Source organism: Oncorhynchus tshawytscha, linkage group LG06 (assembly GCF_018296145.1).
Source record: "Oncorhynchus tshawytscha isolate Ot180627B linkage group LG06, Otsh_v2.0, whole genome shotgun sequence".
NCBI classification, from domain to species: domain Eukaryota; kingdom Metazoa; phylum Chordata; class Actinopteri; order Salmoniformes; family Salmonidae; genus Oncorhynchus; species Oncorhynchus tshawytscha.
This window is the reverse complement of record NC_056434.1, coordinates 17,115,790-17,136,294: the sequence shown is the minus strand read 5'-3', so window position 1 is coordinate 17,136,294 and position 20,505 is coordinate 17,115,790. Positions and strand designations below refer to the sequence as shown.

At 40.7% G+C, this 20,505-nt stretch overlaps 2 protein-coding genes across 3 annotated transcripts in view; both read right to left on the bottom strand.

The window, feature by feature from the left end:
• Positions 1 to 668: 668 nt before the first annotated feature.
• Positions 669 to 9,826, bottom strand: ctdspl3 (CTD (carboxy-terminal domain, RNA polymerase II, polypeptide A) small phosphatase like 3). Of its 2 annotated transcripts, XM_024423135.2 has the most exons (12): positions 9,102 to 9,826; positions 6,865 to 6,922; positions 4,151 to 4,283; positions 3,926 to 4,060; positions 3,346 to 3,457; positions 2,865 to 2,976; positions 2,547 to 2,633; positions 2,314 to 2,376; positions 2,099 to 2,178; positions 1,723 to 1,849; positions 1,526 to 1,621; positions 669 to 1,109 (listed from the first exon to the last, which is right to left on the bottom strand). In XM_024423135.2, exons 1-12 carry the CDS (start codon positions 9,197 to 9,199, stop codon positions 1,044 to 1,046), a joined length of 1,167 nt encoding a protein of 388 aa, XP_024278903.2. In that variant the 5' UTR covers positions 9,200 to 9,826; the 3' UTR covers positions 669 to 1,043. The 2 variants fall into 2 exon arrangements, with proteins under 2 accessions (XP_024278903.2, XP_024278902.1); XM_024423134.2 differs by lacking the exons at positions 6,865 to 6,922; positions 9,102 to 9,826 and adding an exon at positions 5,467 to 5,781.
• Positions 9,827 to 10,667: 841 nt separating this feature from the next.
• The window catches only part of LOC112252149 (AT-rich interactive domain-containing protein 3A-like), a 61,405-nt gene continuing 51,567 nt past the window's right edge, over positions 10,668 to 20,505 (bottom strand). The window contains 6 exon segments of the mRNA XM_042323030.1: positions 10,668 to 11,613; positions 12,842 to 12,931; positions 15,424 to 15,687; positions 16,077 to 16,327; positions 16,542 to 16,725; positions 18,605 to 18,677. Of these exon segments, the coding sequence (XP_042178964.1) occupies positions 11,519 to 11,613; positions 12,842 to 12,931; positions 15,424 to 15,687; positions 16,077 to 16,327; positions 16,542 to 16,725; positions 18,605 to 18,677 (957 nt within the window). The 3' untranslated portion in view covers positions 10,668 to 11,518.

The window sequence follows — 20,505 nt, the reverse complement described above, 5'->3', positions numbered from 1 at the left end:
TATAGTGTGCTAAAGGCACTGTAAAGGTAGCCAGAATAGATTGACCCTATGCTTGCTTACAGCTGCACTGGGGTCAGACAGGATTCCTATTTAGATAAAGACACCGTGGAGCCAGAGTGAGATATTCCCAGGGATGAGAAATACATTGTACGCCGAATTGTCCCATTATCCCAACTGTTAGATCGAGATTGAATGACCACTAGTTTTTCCAGAAAATGGCCCTTTCCATCTTCATGCTAAGTAGCAGAAGCTAAAGCAGCCATTTTGGAATGGCTGTGTCAGCTAATCAGCTCCTTTGTTCAACGCTATGTGCCATTCCGCAATGACTGCAGTGGGTACCGATAGCTAGAATGAGGACAAATAGCAGTTTACTTAAACTAGCAGCCATTCAATGATTCTCGGTGTAACAGTTTGGATAATAGGACAATTCGGAGAACGCATTTCTCCCCCCTGGATTGAGTTGTTTTCCAAGCCATATCTTGCACCAGCTCCATAGTGTCTTAATCTAAACAGGAAGCCTGTCCGACCCCAGTGCAGATGTAAGCAGTAGTGTCCGAATCTAGTTTGACAAGCGTAAAGGGAGATTTGCATTTTCGTGCACGAGGTCAACCAGACAAATAAGACTAAATTCATCAGAGACTTCTCAAATGATTCTGAAAAAGACCAGCATGGTTTAAGTTGTTTTATTATTTACAGATAAATTTGTTCTGGCTTTTGTTGAGGTGAAAAATCCAATCGTGTCACTAAAATAAAATAATATTTACATAACAGCTTCAAAAAAGATATTTTCTGTCAATAAATTAGGATTATTAAGTATGAAGAACATATTAAGTTGTGTCATTATATTCAAATAGTTCATTTTTAAACTATTAGCAATTTATTGCTGGGCTGAGTGAGAAATGTTTAGGAATCTCTGCATTTTAAATTGACACACTATCAGGAACCCATTGGTCATTCAGGGATTATACAGAAGGATTAGAATAGTAGATATAGTTCATGTTTGCAATTAAAACATTTATGGAAGGATGATCAGAAGCCTTTTCTCAATCCTCAGAGAGCAGTCTGTGAAAGTGGTCTGTCCTCCTCTTCAGTACCTCACGGCAATCATCCTACAGAAGATTGGTGCCTTCAAGTTAGTAAAAACATCCACTATTTATTTTGTAGAACACTGGTGCTGTTTCTTGTGGAATACAAGTAGTGGCACAGTCTTTCTGAATTACATTTCCAAACATACGATAACAGCTTTAACTTGTGGTATTTGTAGAATACTAGCCAAGTGTTTAAGAATGACTCAAGGTTAGTTTTTCTGCTTTTTCCACACCCCAGGGGCATACCCACTTCCCAAATGAGATTGCATCTGTTGCATGTGTGATGTTGGTTTTGTCAAAAGAGATTTAATCCTAGAAGACACCTAACTAGGTTGTGAATTATGGAAATTGCAACAACAAAAAGAAACACTACAATTTAATGAAAATAATACTTTGTATGCCACCGGAGGTGGGATAGCAAAACACTGTCAACGTACTGTTCCGGACACTCTCTCAAGATACGGGATGAGCTTCTGAAGTTCTTTGTCCTCCTTATCCCCAGACCAGCTCTTGATGGGAAGCATATTCATCAGCTGCAGAAATAAAGCAGGAAATTTAATAAAACTCCACTCTGCTTCCAAAGAAAAAAAATATGCATTGTATAATTAAGTGAACAACATCACAGTAAACACACATGGTAGGGGTATGTGTGTGGAGCATTGTCCAAAACCACCGTTTTAGCAAGGTCCCTCTCAAGTACGCCCAAATCCTTGACATAGTGCCCAAGAACACAGGTACAGTCCTGTTGATACAAACGGTGTCTACAAAAGAAGATATCAGTTATGTACATGATATATACAGTGTCTACAAAAGGAAATATCAGTTATACACATTTAAAGTACAACCTAATATCAACTGAAATCTATTCCTCAAATTATTCAAAGTAGATGAGATTGTCGGCCTGTCTCTGGTACACAGAACTCTGCAGCTGCAATATCACTACAACAATAGGGCAAAACAAGCATTGCAAAAAGACAGCAACAAAAGTAAAAAATAGTTACTTCTCATACCGAAACAGCCTTCTTTTCGGGTCCAAGATGTCCAGTATTTTCCCTGCATATTCTTTCTTTGCCGATGTATAAACAAACATCTGCGAAAAACACTTTTGAGTCATTCAATTAACTGGCTTCTTAACAATGAACATACATGGGGGAAAGTTAAACATGTAGCAAAAATAAAAACACATGGCTACTGCACACATAATAACAACAAATACAAAACATACCTCAAAATGTTTTGTCATGGCTTCCAGAAATTCTTTCACATGTGGTCGTAGAATCATGTAGACCTATTGAGGTAAGAGAATTAAAATATTACAATATTTTATGTTACCATCATTAGACAGACTTTCATCCTATTAAAAAAATAAACACTGGCCATTCAAGCAAAGGATAAAAGCCCTTATAAGGCCTCAGGAAGGCAGTGATAAGTCTGAAATGAACAGATTGATTCACTAACTTTGTACTGATTGTCCTGAAAGCATGTGCGAAAGGTGTACTCTGCATCCTCAATCCGGTTCAGAGAGCTGTAAATGAGCGTTTCATCCTAGAACACAAAAAATATCCAAGCAATTGGTACCCCAGTGTTTAATTTTGATGGAATGATAATATAACTTGGTAATCATCATGGAAATACAACCTACTGATACAGTAATATTTACTTAGTATATTAATGTAAACCAGACCCGCCTAAAAATATATATTATACTTTGCATGGGAATTACATAAGTAAATGCTTTGATTAGTCACTAATCTCAAAGGTAAACCCAACACTCACCAGATCTAAAACTAGAGTGGCTTGGGGCGTACTCCTCGTCTTAGGTGGGATGTCTCGTATGCATGGTTTGGATTGCTGGGATTTGGATGGAATGTTCTTGATGAAGGTAAAGCTAAATACAACAGTGCAATGGATTAATTACTTTCAGGAAAAGGGAGTCCTTGAGAACCACAGACATTAGGACAGCAAGTATGGGCAGTGGATTATTTCAGCAGAAGTGAATCACAAACCAGGAACAATTATGTTGGCCAGGCTGGCCAGCTTCTTTAGATGCCCAGCTGTTGATTATCTTATCAGAGTTATTTGACACTAATGGACAGTTTGCTGGTAACTCTTTGATCCTGCATTATGACATAGCCCCAAGATGATCCTGAGGCTTTCTAATTCATCAAGTATTTCATCATTGTACTTCATAATATGTTATGGCATGCAGCCTTATAATCATTCCACAGAACCAAGAACAAAAAATGGAAGAACCCACGGGCTGAAAACGTCATCATTGTCCTCATCTCCAGCGAGAAGGCTGATGGAACCATAGCCAAACACACACTGCTCTGGGCTCATCACATCACCACTGCTGGGGGTTCTCGCATCTGAATAGATTTTAAAAAATGAAGAAAAAAAAACAGCCTTGATTCAAATGAATAAGACTCATTCATCCTGGACCAATTGAGCCATTACTGTGCTGACCTCATCTACTCTTGCCTCAATAATCACATGCAAGTCCTTGCTAGCCTATACAGTAGTTTGTTTATTAGAAACCGAAAGTGACAGTTTCTCTGTAAACAAAAAAGGCCTACCCAATGGACTCAGGAAAGTGCCAAACCATGATGGCCTATTCTCCAAGACAAAAGAATGTCTGTTCGGTTCTACACAATATAGTTCTATCTGAACACAAACACTGCACACCCATGAATTAGCCCCTGGCCTTCCAGGCAGCCTTCCCTACTTGTAAAATACATACAAAAGCCAAAACACACACACTCGGGATTGCTTACTAAATAGTGTGCAAGTACGCAATTTCGAACATAGCCCATCCAATCCACCTTTGAGGTACTTACTTTCCTTGGTAGGTGTGAGGAACCGGACCATGGGAGAGTAGATATTTCGCATAGTGGAATTGAGGGGAGAGGAGGGGTTTAGCTCTGACAGCACCCGGTGATGGCGCACATTAATGGGGGTCTTGAAGCCCAGATCTAGAAATGAATACAGAATGATTGTCAGTATTTAGTTGACATCTTGAAATAAACAATAGAGCAATTGCATTCACCAAAATAAATGGGTACCTTCTCCGTCTTCATAGGCAGGGGCTGCCACCCTTTTCCTCCCACGCCCTTGTACAAGAGGGCGCTTTGTAGCGGTGGGGATATCATCATCAGAGTAGAGTGACTGGTTGTCTGGCTGTTGTACATCTTCATCCTACACACAGAAAATATAATTGTGACAGTCTGAAAAAGTAGCTAAATGCTCACATAAAACAGATCAGAATTACCCCCACCAACTGTATGTCAGTAAAGTATTGGGCACTAGTATAAAAACCTGCAAGTTGTCTCACATACTGGCTGACCCAAACCTTGATGAAAAAGGCTTTATCCAAAGTGACTTACAGTCATGCGTACATAGTATGTACAGGGGGTCATGGGAAACGAACCCACTATCCTGGAGCTCCAAGCACCATAATCTACCAACTGACCTACTAATGACCACATTATTATGAGTCTTTGTCCTATGGAGGATTCAATTCAATCAGTGTGTATACTGACATTTAACAACATCTAGCTACAGTGATAGTAAAAACAGAGCGCATGGGCGACATAGATACTAGTTCAAGTCCTTCCCCCTCGACCTACTTGTGATGGGTAATCTGTATCCTCTCTGCCAGACACTACATCCGTGGAGCTATTTCAAGCGAAATGTAAGACATGACTACCTGCCTGTATCAACATGAGTTGATGATAAAGCCAGTGTGATGCTTTGTCAAATTAAACAAAAACATGAGTCACCATTTTATATTACAGACAGGTTATGTTCAATTATAATAAAATGAGATAAACTATATATGCAATATTTTTGGGTAAGAACGAAAAATACATTCAGGGTGGCCAACTGGTCAGTTGAACTGTGAACAAGAACCCATTGTAACATTGTCCGTTGTAAGTTAGCCAATTTTGCCAGCAAGTGAGAATACTCTTTTCACGCCACTTCGTTACATCTACAACCGGAATGAACGTTTTCGTAGTAGGTTAGGATACTTTATGCAGTAGGTTGAGAATGAACATATTCAGGTTATGATAATTAACGTGTCAGGATAGGAAAAAGGTTAGGAGTAGCGAAAATGTTCTCATAACCTGCCAAGAAACCACTTCCGGTCGTATCTGTATCGAAGTGGCGTGAAAATAGTGTCCTAGCGACGAAGATCATTTTTCTAGCTAGCTACTACAACACCATCATCATTGTTTACAGTTGTCAAATCGGCTAGCTAGTTAGCAAGCGATTGTGAGTTCGGCTAGCAAATTTGTTTTAAGCCAACGATAATGCGTATGACGCATTCAAAGTTCAGCTTATTCCAAGATATTTGGTCAAAACAAGCTCATCGATTTACCTTTAAAGGAGTTACGCTCGGAGCTGCTCTCTTCGAGGACCGCCGACCGTTAAACTGTGCTGATGAAGGGTCAGCAATACTTCGAGACCGAAGTCTCATCTTCACAAAATGAAATGTTGTACACGAACAATAATCGTTATACAGCCCGTGAAAATAATCCTTGTACCTACTAAAAGTCGAAAACAGATCAGTTCCTGTTTGTGGTTGCTTTTCGTCCTTTATTACATTCGTTCTCGTGCTGTTTTGTTTCTGTTCATTTAAATCTACCGGGAAGGTCTACTGCTGTAATCAAGGGGCGGTGCTTTTGAAAAAAAAAAACAGTCAACGTGATACCCAAGTCACGTTGCAGATGGTAGCCTTGTGGTGGCAGACCATTTCTAGATAGGGTAATAGTCATATTCTATTCATATTCCATTTGTATGGCTTTTTGTTTACAGTTAACTCCCGATTTTTTTTTGTGGATGAATAGATGGTGTATGACAGGGTGTAAACTTTCGAGGTGTATTTTTGCGAAACATTAGTATACCTAAAATGTTTTGTAAAAATTTAGTAAGAATGTACATCATGTACATCAGTATTAAGACAAGGTTCAATACAAAATACAATAAAACACACCCAATTTATCTAAGATTGTATACTTGTGTTTTTTCCCCCATTTAAAATCCATGCAGATAGGCCTTCATCAGATAAATTATGTCTTAAACTTTTCCAATGTAAAGGCTGATGGATAACAATTTACAAATGTGTTTAAAGATATAGAATGTAATATTTCCAAGTTTAACCATGCCATTCAGTTGATACCAACATTCAATGTAATCTGTTCTAAAGAGACTCTGAAACATTCATCTCTTTGTGCTGAAGTATTTATCAATGCAATTGTGGTGTAAAACCTCAGCTGACATTCTAGGAAAATTTTATATTTATTTAAATCCAAAGTGAATGTATTCACACAAACACATTGATTAAATAGGCAAGAACCGTTCATCACCCCTCAGAAAAAAGCATTAAAAAGAGATCACATGTTCTAAAAAGCGTGTTGTTGATCTGTTGTTTGGGCACTACACCTAAAAACTGGTCACTGAAGAGGCACAAAATGCCACCCCTCAACTTCACTTGTTTCCTTGTATTTTGGGAAACATCCCATTCAGTGGAAAAAAGGTTAATCATAGAAAATAATGAGAAAAATATCACACATGCACAAAACAGACTGAAAAATAATTTTGTGCCTGTAACTATAAGAAGTAGTTGTAGGTTGCAGCAATAGTGTTTCAATATAGCAGTTTGTTGCCTAGGTGTAACACCGACCAAAATGCAAAAGTGCTACATGAAAAATAATCTGTAACACCAATGAAGAGAAAGAGAGAAATACAAAGCGCAACACCATGTGCACACACTAACCTGTAACTTTAGCCCTAGCAGGGATACATCCATAAAAACCGGAGGTAGAAGTATATTCCTGAGAAGTAGAAGAACAAATCCTCATTTATATTCTACATTTCCAAGTACTACACATGACAACAAAATAGTTAACAAAACCAAGGCCAGTGTGCCAACCTAGCACTTCCCCAAATCACCCAGTACAGGAGTCGTCACAATAACTATTGTTATTAATATCATGATAATAAATGTCATCAGCTGTAAATGTAATGTCTGTGCTAGGTTGCTTATATCATGTTTTTTTTTAAAGAAAACTTTAATGTAAAAACAAAGTAATATAATCTAGAGCCATCCAAAGAATTTTCAGAAGTGTATAATTACTTTTCAGAAGTGCTATAATTACAAGATTTCTTATGCTGTGACAATTCTTCCATGAATTAACCTGTAAATAGAACTATATATTTTCATTCACGATAATAATGTCTTAGGGCTGAACATTCATGGAAAGATTCTGATGAGAATCTCTCTAAAATCTAAAAGGATATAGAATAGAAATCTATAAGCAAGCCTCTTCCATGGTAAGTAGGTCTCCTAACTTCTGTTGAGATCAAGAAATTATAGAATTCTCCTCAAAATCAAGTTGAAATCTAAACTATGGGCCTTGCAATCAAATATAAAACAGAGATTAGGCCTACCACGGAACCTAGAAACACGCTATGCATCCCAAACTGTATCTGATTGTGTGCTGTAAGAAATAAATCCACTAGGGGGCAGAATCACCAAGGCATGAAGTCAGTATTGCTGACAGAGGCTTCCCTGGTCTCCATTGCATGTTGCCAAAACAATCCAAAGGGATTGTCATCAATTATGATAAAGAAATTATTAAAGGCGTTAGACCAGGAGTGGGCGAACTTTTTGCCTCGAGGGCCACATTGGGATTTTGAAATTCAACGGGCCGCATTTTTGGGCGGACCAATTGTTTGTTAAAATCAATTTGTGGGGCCTGCCGAGTGGCGCAGCGGTCTAAGGCACTGCATCGCAGTGTTTGAGGCGTCACTACAGACCCAGGTTCGATCCCAGGCTGTGTCACAGCTGGCCGTGACTGGGAGACCCGTGAGGTGGCATATAATTGGCCACGTGTCGTCCGGGTTAGGAGAAGGTTTGGTAGGCCGGGATTTCCTTGTACCATCACGCTCTAGCGACTCCTGTGGCGGGCCCAGACATTGGTGCGGCTGGCTTCCGGGTTAAGCGGGCATTGTGTCAAGAAGCAGTGCGGCTTGGCTGGGTCGTGTTTTGGAGGACGCACGGCTCTCGACCTTCGCCTCTCCTGAGTCTGTACGAGAGTTGCAGCGATGGGACAAGACTGTAACTACCAATTGGGAAGAAAAAAGGGCGGGCTGGATTGAAGTGTACTTTGCTCCCCTCTTGCGTTAGACGATTGTCTGCAATAATCTGTCCTTCCAACCATTTTGGATTATTTACTGTGTAAAGGGAAATGGTTTTACAAGAGATTTGGTCAAAGCATAGACTTGAGGTAGAGGCAGGCCCTACATTGAGGTCAAATGGATCTGCAGGAAAAAAGACCATGAGGTATACAATGTGTGTATCATCTCCTTATTGTTGCTACAATAAAGTCAAAATCGACCTTCCCTGAGGATTCTGAAAAGTAGAGTGTGAATCTATGCGGTTTCTTGAAGATACAGAAACAGCCTTCCGTCAGATTCTCCTCTCCACCCTCTCAGGGCTGTGCTTCTCAAACTCTTGGGACTGCTTCTTACCTGGCAGGCTGCTCTTACCAGGTGACGTGGAGAGGATCTGTGTCAGCACCATATACTCTCACTACTGGCATGACCCAGGGCTCTGTTCTAGGCCCTCTCCTCTTCTATCTCACTCAGCTCCGTCATATCCTCAAATGGTCTCTCCCCTCATTGCTATGCAGATGACACTCAACTACTATTTTGTTCTCCCCTTCTGACACCTAGGTGGCAACACACATCTCTGGCTGCTTGGCAGATATCTAAGCTTGGATTTCGGCCCACCACCACAAGCTCAACAAGATGGAGCTGCTCTTCCTCCTGGTGAAGGTCTGCCCGCTCCAAGACCTGTCCATCCCAGTTGACAACTCCATGGTGTCCCCCCCCTCCCAGAGTGCAAAGAACCTTGACACGACACTGGTCAACATGCTGTCTTTCTCTGCAAACATCAAAGCAGTGACTCGCTCCTGCAGGTTCATGTTCTACAACAGAGTATGACCCTACCTCACACAGGAAGCGGCGCAGGTCTTAATCCAGGCACTTGTCATCTCCCATCTGGAACACTGCAACTCGCTGTTGGCTGGGCTCCCTGCTTGTGCCATCAAACCCCTGCAACTTATCCAGAACGCTGCAGCCTGCCTGGTGTTCAACCTTTGCAAGTTCTCCGATGTCACTCCGCTCCTCAGCACACTCCATTGGCTTCCAGTCGCAGCTCACTACAAGATAATGGTATTTGCCTACAGAGCAGCAACAGGAACTACCGCTTTCTACCTTCAGGCTATGTTCAAACCATGCACCCCAACCTGAGCATATCATTCTGCCACCTTTGGTCTCTTGGCCCTCCCACCCCTACAGAAGGGCAGCTCCCGCTCAGCCTAGTCCAAGCTCTTCTCTGTCCTGGCACCCCAATGGTGGAACAATCTTCTCCCTGAAGCTAGGAAAGCAGAGTCCCTGCCCATCTTCTGCAAACATCTGAAACACTTTACTTTTTCCCCCCTTGCTAGCTCTGACTTTGCTGATAGCTACTTTGTTTAGGAAAAATACTTACTGTGATATGTGGTTATCCCAGCTAGCTATCTTAAGATGAATGCACCTTAGCAGTTAAAATGCAAATATCTCTGAGAGCTGCAAATCAATGGATATCATATAAATATATATATATATATTTTTAAATGAGAAGATGCTCGGATGGGAATGCTTGCCTTGGGGAGTGGTAAAAGTGGTAAAAATATCAAATTGAAGATCCGTGCTGACCCAAAGTCAGGAATTGATTGGGTGATTTCACCCATCCTTTAAACCATAACCCTGCTCTATGTTATCATTAGCCATTTATTGGGATAATAATTGGCTATTACTTTTATCATTCTCTGAGAGAGCTTTCCCCCCCAGGGTCTAGCTGGAGAGGACAGACTCCTTCATACGTTTCAGTGAAAATTGTTTAATAGAATAACCATTGTTCTGTTGCTACAGGAGCATGATTACTATGCAACTGTGTTATATACAAAAAAATTGTACTTCTGATAACTGAAATTAAGTAAAGCAAATGCCAGCAGATGAAACAGATATCAGTCAATCCCACAATATTCTCTGTAACATCTTCTATTGTCATTAAACTGGCCTCCTCTGACTCCTCAACATATTGAAGATAATGGTATAGCTGTGAATATAAGAAGCACTTGGATATAAGCAGCACTATATAATGCAAGCATGTAGCTAAATTCATTAATGCTTTGTCGTTATGAAGATTTCACATATCAAGGCGTAGGCACTCTTGAGACATTATGATGACAAGCTTTTAAATAGAGTCACTTTCAGCCCCAAACCTCAGCTTTAAAGGCTCACAATGGCAGAGCTAAGAATTCCTGCACATATCAATCCCCTACTCTGTGTCGTCTCAGAGTGATCAACCTTTAAACTAAAAGCTTTACGTGGAGTGAAGATGATCCCACTTCTTATAAAAGGACCGAGTAACCTGGGTAATTGATGAGACAACCTGATAGAAAACTAAATTCTACATGAAAATCAAAAAAATATGGTTGAAATGTGTCATGAGAGAAACAAACACTAAACCAGGAAATACATTTGTATAATGTGTGGCTATGACAGAAACATATAGCAGTTAAATACAATGTTATTGTTTCACAGCAATCTGGCGGACACCTGAGAAAAACCTGCACATATTCTATTCTAAAGGCCAATGAGCATTAAGAATGCCTGTTGACTTCTACTAGAAAAAAATGCAAGACAAAACCTGTCTGAGCAATTAATAGAAAATCTCAGCAAAGATTGATTTGTTTCTGACTGCATCATGCAAACGTAAAAGAGGAATTCTATAACATGAGGTCACAATGGTACTTTGTTATACCCTGAAGAAATAACATACTTTAAAGCTTTTCTACTTAAAATACAAGAAATGTCAAATGTTCTGCTTTATAGAATCCTAAATATATATTTTTTGCAATGAGTATATTGTTAGTGATGATGATGATGATAATAATAATAATAACAATGAGGAGAATGATAATGTTACAAACAACTTATTTTTCCTCTTGAGAAAAAGCTTAATTGTCAGTCAGTAGCTGTGTTAAATGTTTAAACAGTGCATTACCCTTCCAATGTATTCTTTTTCTTTTGTTCTCAGATAATCTGTACATTTATGTAGAAATAAATTATTCATAGGCTGTGCAAATATCTATCATATACTGGCTCCTTGTTGGGTTATTCAAACTTATTTAGGCTAAAGAACAAAAGAGGGAAGAATATATGAGAGGACCTGAGAGTGTACTTCAAGTGGTCTGAGTTTCAGTTTGTCTTGCCATATATATGTTTTTTTTGGCATAGGCTAAGTAGAAAACGAGGTTTATTTTTGGCTTTAGTTAGCATCAAAGATAGGTGGATGAGGTAGGTGTGTAGGGGAGCCACTAGGATCCACTGTGCCCACCAGGGGCTTTGCTGTTACTTGATGATCCAGAGGGGCCTGACGAGGCTGATCCTGCTGCCTGAGCAAAAAGCACACCTGCACAGAAAACAGAAACACCAGTGTGAGACTTCTGTCATTGCAAAAATAAAAGATAGCAAGTTGGTCTGAGTAACCTGACCTACATAAGTCAAATGTTGACAAACAATGTTGTGAATTCAGGAATGATAGTTGTAGTAACACATACAGTACCAGTCAAAAGTTTGGACACACCTACTAATTTAAGGGGTTTTCGTTATTTTTACTATTGTCTACATTGTAGAATAATAGTAAAGACTTCAAAACTATGAAATAACTCACATGGAATCATGTAGTAACCAAAAAAGTGTTAAACAAATCAAAATATATATTATATTTTAGATTCTTCAAAGTAGCCACCCTTGATGACAGCTTTGCACACTCTTGGCATTCTCAAAACCAAGGAGTTCCTACATCTGCTGAGTATTTGTTGGCTGTTTTCCTTCACTCTGCAATCCAACTCATCCCAAACCATCTCATTTGGATTGAGGTCGGGTGATTGTGGAGGCCAGGTCATCTGATGCAGCATCATCACTCTCCTTGGTCAAATAGCCCTTACACAGCCTGGAGGTGTTTTTTTCGGTCATTGTCCTGTTGAAAAACAAATGATAGTCCCACTAAGTGCAGACCAGATGGGACGGCGTATCGTTGCAGAATGCTTTGGTAGCCATGCTGGTTAAGTGTGCCTTGAATTCTAAATAAATCACAGACAGTGTCACCAGCAAAGCACCCCCACACCATCACACCTCCTCCTTCATGCTTCACGGTGGGAACCACACATGCAGAGATCAGCCGTTGACCTACTCTGCATCTCACAAAGACACGGCGGTTGGAACCAAAAATCTCGAATTTGGACTCATCCGACCAAAGGACAGATTTCCACCGGTCTAATGTCCATTGTTTGTGTTTTTTGGCCCAAGAAAGTCTCTTCTTCTTATTGGTGTCCTTTAGTAGTAGTTTCTTTGCAGCAATTCGACCATGAAGGCCTGATTCAAGCTGTCATCAAGGCAAAGGGTGGCTACTTTGAAGAATCACAAATATAAAATATATTTTCATTTGTTTAACACTTTTATGGTTACTACATGATTCCATATGCGTTATTTCATAGTTTTGATGTCTTCAGTATTATTCTACAATGTAGAAAATTTAGAAAAGAAAAACCCTTGAATGAGTAGATGTCTCCAAACTTTTGACAGGTACTGTATGGTAACACAAGACCGTGTTGTTGATTCTGTGACTGGTGACTCACCGGTGTACATGACTCCATTGAGTTCCACTGACATACTGATGCTGCTCATGCCATTAGTTGTGAGATTGAGAGCTGAGTCCTGTCGGCCATCTGAGAAAACACACACAGCATGTAATGTACACAACACTCATAGGTGATGTTTGACAGCAGATATAAGCATCAACATCTCAGGAAAATGTGTAAATATGAACAACCTCACTACATAAACATATGGGGCGGCAGGTAGCCTAGAGTTTCGAGAAGCGAGCCAGCAACTGGAGGGTTGCCAGTTCAAATCCTGGGTCTAAGGAAGTCACTTAACACCCCCCACAACAACTGCACCAGTGTGGCAGCCCCCTGCTCTAACCTCTCCAACCTGTATATGTATGTTTGTCTTTCAGAGGAGTTGGCCACATTTCGGTTGGACCTTCTGTACAATTGACGAGTAAAAGGATCTTAAACTAACTACACAAACAAACGTATAAATAAATGAATTGAACAATCTAATAACCTGTAATAAGGAATATCTGTTACGTCCGTTGTTAGAATGAGACCAACGTGCAGCGTGGTAGGCGTACATTATACTTTTATTTTAAATGACACCAAAAAACTACAAAATGCAAAACAAACGTAAAGCTATATGCAGTGCAGAAAGCAACTACACACAAACAAGATCCCACAACTGAAGGTGGGAAGGGCTGCCTAAGTATGATCCCCAATCAGAGACAACAATAGACAGCTGCCTCTGATTGGGAACCATACCCGGCCAACAAAGAAATAGACAAACTAGAATGCCCACCCAAATCACACCCTGACCTAACCAAATAGAGAAATAAAAAGGCTCTCTAAGTTCAGGGCGTGACAATATCTGAATAAACTCACTTCTGGAACAACCTAACAAACAAATGGAACCCACCCTGCTAACTTGGATACATTATATCAATTCATGAGATAGTTTACCAACGTATCCAAGTGAGTGGACACCTAAGGCCATTGATTCATGAATGGTTCCCACCTGATGTCCTCAGTTGCCCTTTGTGCCCGCTCCCATACCCTATCATTCTGTATTTCTTTATGACTGTAACTTGTATACAGGTACACCAGAGAAGCCACATCCCCGATTGGCAGATGAGTGACAACCAATGTTCCCTCTAACTTAAACGTTGTGAAAATTATGTGCAACTTCCAGCACGCGTTTACTGTGAACACTGAGGCTGTAACCGCTTTAAGTTGGTTTTAACAGGGGCCAAGTAGGTTACTGTGGCTATTTGATCATAGTGTAGGCCTACCAGTGGCCTACCATGAGAGAAAATGCATCGGATAACATTTTAACATGGAAATAGCTGTTCTATCATTCAGCCTACAGTAGCAGCCAATGTGTGGTGTTCAACGTAGGCCTACATTCCATGAGACTTTTGGGAAAAAAAACATGCAGGGCTTGACATTAACCTGTTTATCCACTTGTCCTTCAGACAAGGACGTGACTGAACATGATGTGTTGTTTGATGCAAGAAACCACTTGACAAAATAAAATGCATTATTATTCCTATACCATTATTACAGAGAGTCAGACAAATTATGCTAGCTACCCTCTGCCTATTGGCTATTTAGTTTATTCAAGCCTGTCTCAAAATACAACACTGCTCCTTTAAGACAAGAAAAAAGCTCTGTACCTGACTAGCTTTCAAAAATGTTTAGAAATGAACACGTTTTGTGCTCTTGTAGTAAGCAATCACACCCCTATTGGTGACTACAAATGATCTATAACTGGGCTAATAACTCACTAACTAGCAAAGGATATGAACTAAATGTGCACACGTGGCTACATGCACCACTACCACAGCTGTAAACACAATAGAGTTAAAATTGAATGACACAGATCCATATTCCATATATGGCAATGGTCTATTTGCATATAGGCCTTCTGCAGCTCTGATTAGTTATGCACCGGTCTGTGTAGAGTATGGGCTGAGTCAGTGCGCAAAATAATCATACTCTGATGCCTTGTGCCTACAACAAAATCTCTTACATAATTTGTTTTGTTCTTCGGTATGTTACTTTGAATGTGGCTAATATTGCGTTGATTCGATCACAAAAGCCACAGTAAAGGAAAATGTTGATAGTGTTAACTAACGGAAAACTCTAGAAAGTTGAATGAAGTTCAATCTTGTGCTTCTCTCAGTGGGCTGATATTTCTTCTGTCCTCGGGGCTACTGCGCACCCACGCATACGTGCAGTTTAGAGGGAACATTGGTGGCAAACCTGATTAGAAGCACCTTCTGCTCATCGGTTGCTCACCTATGTTGCCTACAAATGCTGTTTTGAATGAAAAAGCTTTGTACCTACACACTGAAGAAGGCTGAAAAGCTGAAACGTCTGTGTATGCTAATCCCTAATGAAGTGAAAATAATAAAATAAAGTAGAAAAATGAATTAAGCTGTATGCAACATCTTTTTGAATGCGAACCCATCACACCTTTAATATTAACTATACTAAGAAATCATTTATTTTACTGAAGGGAAGCAACGGTGGACCAATCTTGGTACTTTCGAATCAAATTGAACATTATTTAAAGTGCATTTAAAAATGGCAACAGGCTCTACCTTGGTTGTTGATGCGGATGTTCATGGGTATCTGGGCAGTCCTGGCCAGCAGATTGTGCTGCAGCGCTCTCTGCAGCAGCCGCTGGTGCTTCTCAGCAGGTAGGGCAATCTTCTTCTCCGGGGGCTCACCTGCCTCCAGTCTGTCCCTCAGCTGCTCTAGAGCAGCTAACTGGGCCGCTGCTGCCTGCACCGCCACCGAATTACCAACCAGAGGGTGCCTGGACATGAAGCCCAAGCCGGACACAGGCTGGTCACCCTCGTCTTCTACAGGGGAGAGGGGAGACAGAGAAGTTTAGAGCAGGGTAGTTTTGGTCCAGGATGTGGTAGCTCTTCAAATTAAGTATCTGTTGTATGATGTTATGGGTTACTGTTCACTTCAACCGTTCTGTGATAAGTATGAACCCTCCCAACCCTCATTGTGTTCACGTTCACTTCAATCGTTGGCTTTATTCATGTCAGTGATATGAATGAACCCACCTTTTTATTTTTTTTATTTTAAAAATACAAAATAAATTTCCTCATCTCAATGCAGAATAATTGTCCTTTAAAGATATCTGAGTATAGCAAAACACCTTTCGATCCATCAATACTGTTCATCGTTGGCTAGAAGAGTGCATACAAAGTTCAAAACCCCAACCCTTCCTTTTATGTACCTTTCTTGATTTTTTGGATGGGAGTGAGAGAGTGGCCTCCGTTGGTGGCCACGTTCATCCCCATGTTCTGCATGGACATCTTGGGGGAGGACAGCATGGTGGGGGTCCCATTGGGGGAGTAGGTGAAGAGTGAGCTGCCGAAGCTCTGCCGGCGGCCCTCCCGTCGGTTACAGTCGATAGCTGCCTGGAGCTCGTTGGGGTTGCTGAGGCTCCTCTTGTCACATTCGTATGGATACAGGTACTTCATGTACCTGTGAAAAAGATATTTCAGTTGGTATTGGGATCATTTTATGAAATATGAAACTATTTGAAAAACACAGTATTACAATGGATAAGTATACCTTGAAACAAGTTTACAAATGATATGGGGGAATGTGTGTGTGTGTTTGGTGTGCATAAGCGTGTGCTCGCATGTGTGTATGTGTGTGTAAGTGTGTGCTTGCGCTTGCGTGTGTGTGTACTCACTGTGTCCTGAGAGTAAAGGCTGCACTGGTAATTGAGGTAGGCAGGTTGAGTCCTTTAGTGATCTCTCTCCACAGCTTCTTGTTGATGACCTCCACCAGGCCTCCCTTCTCTGTCACCAGCTGGTACAGCATGTACAGGTCTAGGACCTGCTTGGCCATGATGGGAATCCTGTTCACAGGGGTTCCTGGAGAAAAGGAAAAGACAATTCACTGCCTGTCGCTAACACCATACTCTTTTGCTAGGTTTCCCTTTTGATAAGTTGCCATGGAACTGACTGTGAACTGAGAAAACTTTCTAGTGGTCTGAAACATTTGAATGCTTCAGGAGTACAAAAATATATTCAGAAATGTCATGTTCTATATTCTGGGTTGGACAGTAACTGATTAAATGTAATCAGTTACATGTAATCGGATTACCAAAAAAACTAACTGTAAATCATCTACATTACAAGCAAAAAAAAAATAATACATTATGACACCTTGTTTTATCATTGACACTCAATTCAGCCCTGACAAAAAGGCGCAAGTTTATGCTTGTTACACCTGAGCGATCACTATGATGACACACCAAATAATGCATTTGATGGATCCTTTTTGTCTTCTTCTAATGCCTCTTATTTATTTACATTTTATATTTAACCTTTATTTAACTAGGCAAGCCAATTAAGAACAAATTCTTATTTACAATGATGGCCTACCCCCAGCCAAACCCTAACCCGGACCGTGCTGGTCCAATTATGCACCGCCCTATGGGACTCCCAATCATGACTGGTTGTGATACAGCCTGGAATCAAACCAGGGTCTGTAGTGACGCCTCTAGCACTGAGATACAGTGCCTTAGACCGCTGCTCCACTCGGGAGTAATAATAAAGTAAGGGGAAAGTAATCATAAAGTAACTGAAAGTAATCAAATTATGTTACTGAGTTTGCGTAATCCAAAAGTTACATTACTGATTACAATGTGACAGGTAAGTAGTAACTGTAACAGATTACATTTAGAAAGTAACCTACCCTACCCTGGTTCTACGGTATTGTTTTCCTACGGAGAGTATCACACCTTTTCATAGCACACAATAATTCAATACATTATCAATTGTCAATGCCATGTCTGTTTTGTTCTTGTTATAGTATTGAGTCTTATTGTGCTTTAAAAAACATGACTTATTTTTATAATTCTGAAAGAAAGCTTTGGAGAGAAAAAACAGGAAAATGTTTTCAATTCCCTATATTGTACCTAGAGGGCAGTGTCCAATTCTTTGAGCAACTAGGCACGCAGACCAGCCCAGACATTTTTTGAGGGCACAGTGTATAGCGTAAACATACCCTAAACACCCAATACTGGATTTTCCACACTGACTATCTTAACATAATAATATTTATTACTATTACCTTCAACATGTTGGTCTTATATTTCCAAAGTAGAACTAGTTTGTGAATCAAAATCATACAATGTGCTGTTTGCCTGAGGGCACACACTTAACGTGTTGTGAAATGTGTTGTGAAATGTAATGTAATGTTTTTAATTGTATAAATCTGCCTTAATTTTGCATGACACCAGGAAGAGTAGCTCTAATGGGCAACCAGAATAAATACAAATAGAGTCTGACGAAGTGACGATCATTAATAAAAGATGCAAATGCTGAACCAAACCAAACACCATAACTTAACGGAGCTACATAAAAACTCCGGCGCCTAAACATATACGTAAATACATTCCTAAGTTGATACATGCAGTCTCATGTACGCTTTAGTTTTAGACGAGCTGGGAACAGTGAAGGCTTGGCCGACCATAAAGCAATCATCTGCAAATGAATAAAGATCCACCCACGGAGGTGAAAGCTGAGAGTTTTGTTTCCTATGTCAGCGAAGGGGGGAGGGGCGGGGGCAGGTGGCTAGAGAACACAACAGGGCCTCTCAGTACTAACCCACCAAGGCAAACAGTGAAATCTCTATCGAGTCATGTCTTTTATTTGTATTAATGTGGCTCTGCTGCATGAGATACTGGGACAGAAAGGTACAGTCCTGTCTTGTATATCCGCCACTCCTTTTACAATACTCGCTCACCTCTCTTTTGCATGAAGCTGAATAGATCATCCAGAAACTCTTTTCTCTTTGGGTCTCCATCTAGTTCGTAGAGCTGGAGAGGAGCGGAGAAGAGGGGGAGAGATAAAAACAGGTTACAGCTGGGAGTAGATTACCAAGGGGGGTTGAAAACTATTATTGGCCCAAAATGGAGGATGGAGCCTCAGCTTTAGAATGCTATTAAGTCGAGAGAGGACGTCTAGTATGATGAAAACCTGATGTGGCCCAGCTGCTATGGCCGAGAGCTCCGGAAAGTTTAGTGAAAATTAACAGTAAAAGTGAAGCACATGGCTCAGGGGAATACAGTGGGCTATTGTGGTAACTTAAATTGCGGTATGAAGATTGTTCACAACAAAGATTGATTCACACTCGCTGGTGTGGAGAGTATCTTTTGACTGACTAGCTTGTCAAACAAAAGTGTAGTTTACAAATCAAACCAATAATGTATAGCTGAGGTGGAAGAATACATTTTTTCATCATTGGGTTTTAATTCTCTCTGAAATGACATATACCAAACTAAAATATAAATGCAACATGTAAAGTGTTGGTCCCATGTTTCATGAGCTGAAATAAAAGATCCCAGAAATACACACAAAATGCTTTAACTCTCTCAAATTTTGTGCACAAATTTGTCTCCATCCCTGTTAGTGAGCATTTTTCCTTTGCCAAGATAATCCATCCACCTGACAGGTGTGGCATACCAAGAAGCTCCTGAGTGGGCTCTCGCGTGGCACAGCGGTTTAAGGCACTGCATCTCAGTGCTAGAGGCATCACTACAGACACCCTGGTTCAAATCCAGGCTGTATCATAACTGGCTGTGATTGGGAGTTCCGGTAGGCTGTCATTGTAAATAAGAATTTGTTCTTAACTGAATGTCAGAAACCATCTCAGGGAAGCTCATCTGCATGCTCGTCGTCCTCTCCAGGGTCTTGACCTGACTGCAGTTCGGTGTGTGGGCAAATGCTCAGCATTTGGCATGATGGAGAAGTGTGCTCTTCACAGATGAATCCCAGTTTAAACATTCCCGGGCAGATGGCAGACAGCGTAGAGTCTGTGTGGCCGAGCGGTTTGCTGTGGTCAACGTTGTGAACAGAGTGCCCCATGGTGGCAGTGGGGTTATGGTATGGGCAGGCATAAGCTACGGACAACAAACATAATTGCATTTTATCGATGGCAATTTGAATGCACAGAGATACCGTGACGAGATCCTGAGGCCCATTGTCGTACCATTCATGACCTCATGTTTCAGCATGATAATGCAGGGCCCCATATTGCAAGGATCTGTACACAATTCATGGAAGCTGAAAATGTCCCAGTTCTTCCATGGCCTGCATACTCACCAGACATGTCACCCATTGAGCAAGTTTGGGATGCTCTGGATCAACATGTACAACAGCATGTTCCAGTTCCAGACAATATCCAGCAACTTTGCACAGTCATTGAATAGGAGTGGGACGACATTCCACAGGCAACAATCAACCGTCTGATCAACTCTATGTCTCTATGTGAATGAGATTTGTTGCGCTGCATGAGGCAAATGGTGGTAACACCAGATACTCACTGGTTTTCTGATCAACACCCGTACTTCTTTTTGTAAGATACAGTATCTGTGACTAACAGATGCATATCTGTATTCCCAGTCATGTGAAATCCATAGATTAGGGGATAATTAATTTATTTCAATTGACTGATTTCCTTACATGAACCGTAACTCAGTAAAGACTTTGAAATTGTTGTATTATGCATATATATTTTTGTTAAGTGCACAAGATGCTTCATCAAAGCAACAGTTCGGCCAGAGCACACAATGCAGAACTCTAGTCTTGTTCTGGACTTGGGAGTACTTAATGCAGGCTCTTGCTGTGTAATCACAAACAGGCCAT

Coding starts and splice junctions, on each gene's coding strand:
- ctdspl3 (XM_024423135.2), bottom strand. CDS start 9,199: ATGGCACAAGCAGGGAGCCCAGCCAACAGCGAGTTGCAGTGTTCCAGA. Junction 6,923..9,101: donor TGCGCCGCTTCCTGTGTGAG/GTAGGGTCATAC, acceptor TCTACTTCTCAG/GAATATACTTCTACCTCCGG. Junction 2,179..2,313: donor CCATGACAAAACATTTTGAG/GTATGTTTTGTA, acceptor TGTTTTTCGCAG/ATGTTTGTTTATACATCGGC.